This window comes from Tupaia chinensis, unplaced genomic scaffold (genome assembly GCF_000334495.1).
Source record: "Tupaia chinensis unplaced genomic scaffold, TupChi_1.0 Scaffold000063_1, whole genome shotgun sequence".
In the NCBI taxonomy this organism is placed as follows: domain Eukaryota; kingdom Metazoa; phylum Chordata; class Mammalia; order Scandentia; family Tupaiidae; genus Tupaia; species Tupaia belangeri.
The window spans coordinates 7,654,145-7,663,045 of NW_006159521.1; the positions used below are offsets into that span (position 1 = coordinate 7,654,145).

The 8,901-nt window shown below is 41.2% G+C and overlaps 1 protein-coding gene across 2 annotated transcripts in view; it reads right to left on the reverse strand.

Annotated features, from left to right (window-relative positions):
• The window catches only part of MINDY2 (MINDY lysine 48 deubiquitinase 2), a gene marked incomplete at its 5' end in the record, with an annotated part of 101,013 nt that extends 92,112 nt beyond the window's left edge, over window positions 1-8,901 (reverse strand). For both annotated transcript variants that reach the window (XM_014593422.2, XM_006141809.3), the window contains 1 exon segment: window positions 8,630-8,901. In XM_014593422.2, coding sequence (XP_014448908.1) covers window positions 8,630-8,901 — 272 coding nt within the window.

Below are 8,901 nucleotides of genomic sequence, written 5' to 3' on the forward strand. Positions count from 1 at the left end.
GGAAAGAGAATTAGAGCAAAAACTCATGGCTGTCAAGAGGCTCTTCTTCACAGTGCCTCACTTTGGAGGTGACAGACAAGATATGTCCACTAGAACTTTCGACTTTCTGTTAATGGACTTTTGCTCTTTTACCACGGTGCTGCTCATCTTTCTTTTTTTACCTTGGTAAGCAAAAAATATTAAGACAGAAACTCGTCTTAAAGTGTTTATAATGGGACCAGCAGATGGTATAATGGTTATGTTGCTGGACCATCACATAGCTGACCATAGTTCAAGTACCCCCTGGAGTGTGATTTTTCCCTTTCTGTCTCTCTATCTCTCTGGTGAGCACAAGGCCCTATAGCAAAAATCTCTCTAGGGGCCAGCAGGTGGCGTGGTGATTAAGGGCACTCAACTCCCACATGGCTGACTGTGGTTTGAGTCCCGCACCTGGAGGCTTGCTTTCTCACATTCCCGTTCTCTCTCTCACTCTGTCCCTCTCTGGTTAAACAAACAAACAAACAAAATTAAATAATTCTTTAAAAGAAAATAATTCTTTAAAAGTACATCAGACCAGCCAGTCACCCGGTGGTTAAGGGAGCTGAATACCAGGAGGCAGATTACATGGTTTGAGTGGATCTAGCAGCTTGAAAGACATGTCAGGGTTTGGGCCCAAAATCCTGGAAGGAAGGGGAAACAGAGAGGTAACTGGATCATGACTATTCCTTATAAGAGGTGCTTTCTCTCTCTCTCTTTCTCTCTGGTGAATGCACATGCCCTCTAACAACAACAACAACAACAAAAGGTGGCACAATGGTTAAGGCATTGGATTCCCATGTGGTCAGTCGTGGTTCAAGTCCCAGACCTGGCAGCTTGAAACTCATCCTGGGCACGTTTGAGCGTGTGCCCAAAATTCCAAGAGAAGAATGGACGGGAAGGGACTGCAGTGTGGCTATCTGCTTGGGGGTGGGGGAATGACTCTCTCTGTCTCTTTCTCTCTGTCTCTCTGGCAAGAGAACATGCCCTATAGCAAAAATCTCTCTTAAAAAAGAGAATCAAATGTAGTCTAAAATAAAGTAGGAAAATGAAAATGTATAAAGTATTAAAATTTGGGTAAATTTACCTGGTTCCAGTTAAATACAATTACAAATTTGAACTGGAATTAAATGTAATGAATAGATTTTTTTATTTGTTGAATTTTCACAGCACAACTATTTAATAGATTAAAAATGATCGATTCTCGAGACCAGCAGTTAGCATAATGGCTATGTCGCTGGACTCCCACGTAGTCGACCACGGTTCGCATCCTGGACCCGGACCCGGTGACTTAAACTCACGCCGGGCACGTGTGCGTGCGTGCCCAAGATCCCAAGAGGAGGATGGAGGAGAAGGGGTTGCGGTGTGGCCATTCCCCCAGGGGGTGATTTCTCGCTTTCTATCTCTCTGTCTCTCTCTCTCTCTCTGGCGAGCGCACGCGCCCTATAGCAAAATCTTCAAAAAAAAAAAAAAAAGATCGATTCTCTAGATGATCTCTTAAACCAAGACTTTAAAGTGATAGTATACTTACCTGTTTAATCATCTTAACTGTCATTAGTCATTTATAACAACTATATGTACTTCCTCCAAATCACTGAAACCTCCCAATTTGTTCAGTCTATTGATTTTCTCATTTCATTTTCCTTAAAAGAGATGATCAACTATTTCTCTTACTCTCTCTCTCTTTTTTTAAATTTAAAAAAATTTTTTTTTATTTTAGGGCACATGCATTTACCAGGGAGAGACAAATAGAAATCAAGAGAGATAGAAAGGGAAAGTGAGAAATTGCTTCCCAGGAGGAAGGACCATGCTGCAATCCCTTCTCCTCTAGGGATTTTGGGCACACATGCACACACAGCTGGTGTGATTTTTAAGCCACTGGGTCCAGGACTCAAACTGTACAGTCAGCCATGTAGAATCTAGGTGCCTTAATTACTACACCACTGGCTGGCCCCGCAAATTTTTGTTTTTTTTGGAGAGGCTTTTGCTATAGGGCACATGTGCTTGCCAAATGACAGAGAGAGAGAGAGAGAGAGAGAGACAGAAAGCGAGAAATCACCCCCCAGGGGGGATGGTCACGCCTCAATCCCTTCTCCTCTATTCTTCTCTTGGGATCTGGAGCACACACATGTGCCCAGTGTGAGTTTAAGCCACCGGGTCCGGGACACGGACCGCAGTCAACTACATGGGAGTCCAACGACTTAGCCATTACGCCAACTGCTGGTCCCAAATTTTTCTTTTTTAATTTGCTAGAGGGCACGCATAGTTGCTGAAAAGACACAGAGAGAAAAAGAAGGAAATTGAAATTGCACCCTCCCAGGGGAGTGGTCATGCCACAATCCCTTTGCCTCCATTTTTCCCTTCCAGATTTTGGGTAGACATGCACACATGCCAGGCATGTTTTTCAAGTTATCAGGTTCAGGATTCAAACTGCACGGTTGGCTCTGTGGGATCCAGGGGCCTGGACCACCATGCTACCACCTAGCCCTGTTTCACTCTTAACTCTAATTACTGATTCTCTGAGTCAATCATTAAATAGTCAAAACACTGATCACCATCGTCATTTTTTCCTGCTCCTAATTCCAGGTATAGGAGAATTACTGGTGAAAAATAAAACCAAAGCAAAACTGATATGCTCAAAGTTTTTGAAGTATACAGTTTATCCATTGCTTGGCCTATGATTTTTCTATTTGTGCCTCAAATTCCTCAGCATAATCTCCACTGACACCAAATTTTAAAATGCAAAGTACTGGAGCCAGTAAGTAGCATGGTGTTTAAAGCACTGGTTGATCATAGTTCAAGTCCTGGACCTAGAGGCTTGCTTTTTCACTTTCTCTTTCTCTCTCTGGTGAGCTCATGTGCCTTGTAGCAAATAAAATAAAATAATAATAATAAATAAAATTAAATAAATAAATCTTTTAGAAAATGCAATGTGGGAACCAGCAGTTAGCATAATGCCTATGTCACTGGTCTACCATGTAGCCCACCGCGGTTCGCGTCGCAGACCCGGTGGCTTAAAACTCACGCAGGGTGCATGTGCGTGTGTGCCCAAGATCCTGAGAGAATGGAGAAGGGATTGTGGCGTGGCCATCCCCCCTGGGGGGTGATTTCTCGCTTTCTGTCTCTCTGTCTCTCTGGTGAGCGCACGTGCCCTATAGCAAAACAAAACAAAACAAACAAACAAAAACTCTTCAAAAAAAAAATGCAATGTAGTTTTCTGACACAAGTCTCCTTGTCAATGCTTTACACCCACTCCCCCTAATTACTGATGAGTTCAATGGTTATTACTGAGTCAATAGCTATTACACCCAGATGGAAAATATGACACTTTCATCCCACTCCTTCCACTACTTCAGAAAATGAGATTGTTGCTCCCTTCCTCTGAAGAGAACTTTACCACCTGTTCTGAGGATTCCATATTGTCTTGATTTTCAGAGACCTTGTCTCCAAAGCTATACTTCTCAGCAAAATCGTTTCTGCTCCATCAGCTCCTTGAGACTCTGCATTTGACTGCGTAACCAAGCTCTTTTTTACTGTACTTCCTCTCCCTATTACCATGACACTGCCTTTTTTCTAGTTTTTATTTCACAACTTGAACTGAGCCTATGTTGCCTTCCTTCCATTTTCCTGTTGCTCTCATTTTAATCTTTCTTCCTGTTTGTCTGTCCCGTGAGAACAGGGTGGAGGAGAAAGTGGGGAAATAGAGGCGACATAGGGAGGATGTTTCTGCAATTTCTTTTTAAAATATATTTTAGCTTTATTTATTTATTTTAATTTGACCAGAGAAGGACAGAGAGAGAGAGAGAAAGGGAGAAAGCAAGCCACCAGGTCCAGGACTCGAACCACGGTCGGCCATGTCAGAATCCAGTGCCCTTAACCACCAAGCCACCTGGCAGCCCCATATTTCTGCAATTTCTAATTCCTCACATAAGTTGGGATGGAAAAAAGTTGAGAAATATTACTCACCACTCTCTATGGAGAATTTACTTATTCTTGTAGCTATCGTACTCACATCTATGCAATAATTTTCCAATTTAATTTTTCTCTTTAATTTTTATCTCTTCCCTGACACTAAGTTCATGTTTCTAGTGGAATAAACATCTATTAGGTCATCAGGAAAGTCATGATGTCCAAGTTCTATGCAAAAATGTGTCAGGACTTCCCTGATGACCCAAAATATGTTTATAACCCACTATCAGACATTTCCAAATTGATATCGCCAAACTTTGGCATCAATATACCCATTTAAAATGTTCTCTTGGATCAGCAGGTGGGATGGTGGTTAAGTCACTGGACACCCATGTGGTCTACTGCAGTTTAAGTCCCAGACCAGGTGACTCAAAACTCACATCAGACACCTGTGCGTGTAACCCAAAATCCCAAAAGGAGAATGGAAGAAAAGGGATTATAGCGTAGTCGCTCCCTGTGTGTGGGAAGGTGATTTCTCACTTCTTGTCTTCTGTCTCCCCAGTGAGCACACATGTCCTAAGAGCAAAAATCTCTCAAAATAAATAAATAAATAAATAAAATGTGCCCTTCAGATCTTCCCTATCTTTTGAAAGAGCCAATCAATCTCTATTACCTAGACTCGAAAAAAATGGTTCCATTTGCTTTATTTGTCATATTCAATTAATGATGAACTCATCATTGAATCATTGAATCTTATCAAAGAGAGAGAGCAAAGAACTCCCTACCCAAAAGAGCTATTTTCATCAACTTCTTGCTTCATTCACTATGATCTTATCTCGCCTAATGTCAAACTAAAAGACCACTTTCACCAGGTCATTCCTATGCCTAGCAAATTATAATAGCTGTATTATCAGTTATACATAAAGTCTAAGCAACCCTAGTGATGGATCTTCTAAAAACTGACAAGTACCTTTACATATTATTTACTGTTCTTCTCTACTACAGCATTTTTCACTTTTGTTCTGTGTCCTTTCTTTTTTTAAAAAAATATTGAATTTTACTTATCATCATTATTATTGTTATTATTTTTAAGTTTCCACAGGGCACATGCACTCACCAGAAAGAAACAGAGAGAAAATGAGAAAGCAGGCCACCAGGTCTGAGACTTGAACCATAGTTGGTCATATGGGAGTTCAGTGCCTTAACCACCATGCTACCTGCTAGCCCCTCTTTATTCTTCTTTAAAAACTTTTTTCTTGGGGCTGGCAGGAAGTGCAGTGGTTAAGGCACTGGACTCCCACATGCCCAATTGCGGTTTGAGTCCCAGACCTGATGGCTTGCTTTCTCACCTTCCCTTTCTCTCTCTGTGTGTCTCTCTCTGGTCAAATCAAATAAGAATAAGAATAACAAACAAACTAAATAATTCCTTAAAATTTTTCTTTATTCATCATGGAGCTTGTGCATATGCACACATGTGTGAGAAAGAGAGAGAGAGAGCACCTTGTGCAGGGTGAAGATCCCCTTCCTCTCCCCTCCAGCTAACTGGATTTGGTCACTCATGTGTATGCCTGGCATGTTTTAGGCTGACAGGACCAAGGCTTTGAACCAGTCACCATGTGGAATCTGGCTTTTTCTGAGCAGTACCTTACCACCATGCCATGGAGCCAGCCCATTACAGTCTTAAAAATTACTAGGGCCCCCAAAGAGCTTTTGTCTGTGTGAATTACAATATATCGGATATTTACCTTACTGGAAATTAAAATTGAGAAAACTCTGAAACACAAGACACAGGCACACATTCCATTATTTGTCAGTGTCGTCATAGCCTGGAAAACTTCACTGATACTTGTGAGAGAATGAGAGACAAAAGGACAAATAACATCTTAGTATTTGTTATGAAAATAGTTTTGACCTCTAGCACCCTTGACTCGCTTTGAGAATATCAATCTACCTTGCTTCTCTTGTTCATCTCCCTAATGATCATTAATGATTACGGATTTTAGGATATTTGTGTGCCTCACTAGCTGGAGACAGAAAGAAGGTCGATAATCACAGATTTACAAAAGAATATCCAAATTCACTAGCATGCTTGGTCATTCACAGTGACTGACCCAGTCTATCAATTTTGTTTCCTGCTGCTGCCATTTCCTTCCCCTCTTCTACTCTACTCAACCATGATGGAAAGTCTTAAATAGAACAACCTCTAACCTGCTTCAGCAACTCTGAATACACTATTCCTTTGTCCAGAAGGTCTTCTCACATTCATTCTTCAGACCCAGTTTGTGGGTTATCTCTTCCATGAAGCCTTTCCTTGACACATCCCATCTCCAGTTACCCTTTTCTCTGTACAATCAGTCCCCTATATCCATGGAGTCTGCATCTGGGGATTCAACCAATGACTGGGAAATACCTATCCCTCCCCCCAAAAAACTTGTCTGTACTGAACATATACAGGCTTTTTTCCCCTGTAGTATTACAACTACATGGCATTTATACAATATTAGGCATAAATAATCTAGAGATGGTTAATGATACGGGAAGATGTGCATCTATATACAAATACAAGCAACCTTATATTTTAGTACCTTCAAGGGGCCATCCTGGAACCAACTGCCCCCAGTAGCAAGGGACAACTGTCCTTCCATATTACCTTGAAGCATCTTTCACTGCACTGTTATTTATCTGTCTGCCTCCCCACTAGATAGTAAACTACAAAAAAACAGATCTGCACCTCACTCATCTTTGTATTTCTAGTGCTCCACAAGTAGTGAGAAACAAAACACTTGATCACTTGAATCAGTCTCTTTTTTTAAGAATTATTTTTATTTCATTATTATTTTATAATTTGCTATAGGCACACATGCTCACCAGAGAGAGAGAGAAAGCAAGATGCCATGTCCAGAATTCGAACCATGGTCAGACATATGGGAATCTGGTGCCCTAACCATACCACCTACTGACCCTGAATCTGCCTTTCAAAGAGTCAGTTTAATGATTATGGATCCCCACTCCAGACCACAGTACCTGCCCCATCCTGTGAACTTCAAAAGTACTATACAGGAACTGAGAAGAGAGAAAAGCCCAAATAGCCTAATAATTATCCAAAAAAATACTGTTTATCATTTCAGGTCCCCCCCCCCCCCCGCCACACACACACACACACACACACAAATCCACTGAGAACTGTGGTCCATCGGACCAAATCTAATTTCTAGTCAAGGGCCTCTATCAAATACCTCTTCTTCACCTTTTCCATCTTATTTTTTATCATTCTCCAATATGAACTTGCCACTCCAGCCATCTAATAAGCATACACAATATCCAGTCTATTTTCATTTCTTTTGTTTATACTCTTTCCTCCCCCAGGAATCCCATTTCCCTGTTATTCTAAATTCTCTTGTTTAAAAGCTTGGTTATAGATTCACGAATTCCATGAAGCTCTCTGGGACTATGGTCACACCAAAGGAAAATTTCCCCTTTTTGGATATCTAGAGCATTTCAACTTGTTTTATATAACCTAGTATTTATTGCTCTTTTATAGTAAATCAACACTGCAACACCAAACAGCTTGACAGCTCTAGGAGAGAGGCATTGTCTTTGCTCAAAACATCAGAGTATCATTTAGGCACCAGATAATGGCAAGGTTTTTAATCTTGTTTCTTTTATATCAGCCATTGCAATAATAAAAAAAAAATGAAGATATGTAATAAATGCTACTCACTTGATTTTCTTCCTAACTAGTCAGAATAATCTTTTTTTTGTGTGTGAGGGAATATTTTATCTATCTATCTATCTATCTATCTATCTATAAAATCAATTTGACAATAAAATAAGTGCCATAAACTGCATCTTCTCAGCATCCTAAAACTGTAAGCTTAAATTAAAAGACACTGTATTTACAGGTAACTCACTCTGAGTCCTTAAAATACTTACTTTGCAGGGCCCTTTTCCACCCCTTTTTGTTTGGTATGCCTTTAGTATTTCAGTTGTTACAGTTTCAGCTCCCTTGACACATCCTGATACATGGTTTCTTGTATAATGCCAAAGCATTCATAAAGAGCCAAAAAAATGAGGCAAATAAACCATGCATAAAATGAAAACAAAGTCTTTTCTGAAAACTAACACTTTAGGGTAATTGAGTCTCAGACCAATGCTTCTCCTTAAATGGAATTTGTCCAAAGGGCCACATCTTCCCAACTACCATTCCCTGAAGTATCCACACCCAAATGGGGCAAGCATTAGTTAGAAAATAGACTAAACTTACTCTATATCATGAATTGATGGTAACTTCTGGGAATCACTTTGTCCAATTCTTCACTCTTCTGCATACGTGATAAAGTCAATAAGAAGGAATAACACAGGAAAGTAGAGCTTAAAAATATTCCTAAGGTTTAGGATGCTCTACGTTTTTTAAGTATGTCAACCACAACTGAATGTTATTTAAATACTACAAGAGTGACTGAGGTTGGGAACGGACACACACACGCGCGCGCGCACACACACAGCGTTCTACACACACACACGCGCGCGCGCACACATACAGAGTTTTTTCAACACTGAAGTCCTGGAATGAATCTCATGTGAGAAGAAAAGAGGACTGGGGAATGGAGAAAGGAGGAAGCCATCAGATGATGTGCAGCAGCTCCCTCACCCCGTTTCTCCCCTTCCCCAAAAGCCATAGGAAGTAGAAAGCTGCAGAGTGTACCTTCCAGGCCAGAAGCAAAACATTGAGGATGGCCAGCAAAGGGCAGGGTCCGTTCTCGTTCTGGGTGATGATGGGTGTGTTCTCTTCCTTCCACTGGATCCACTTGATGTGATACACAGATTGTCCAGGGAAGCGTTCCTTGGAGGCCGCCAGCACCGGAGCGGTCTCGTCTTCCTCCTCCTCCTGGCACAGAGGAACGGGCAGGGGCAACACCGCCGCGCCCTCCTCCTCCTCCGGGACCCTGTTCTCCGCTCCCTCCTCGCTGTTGAACT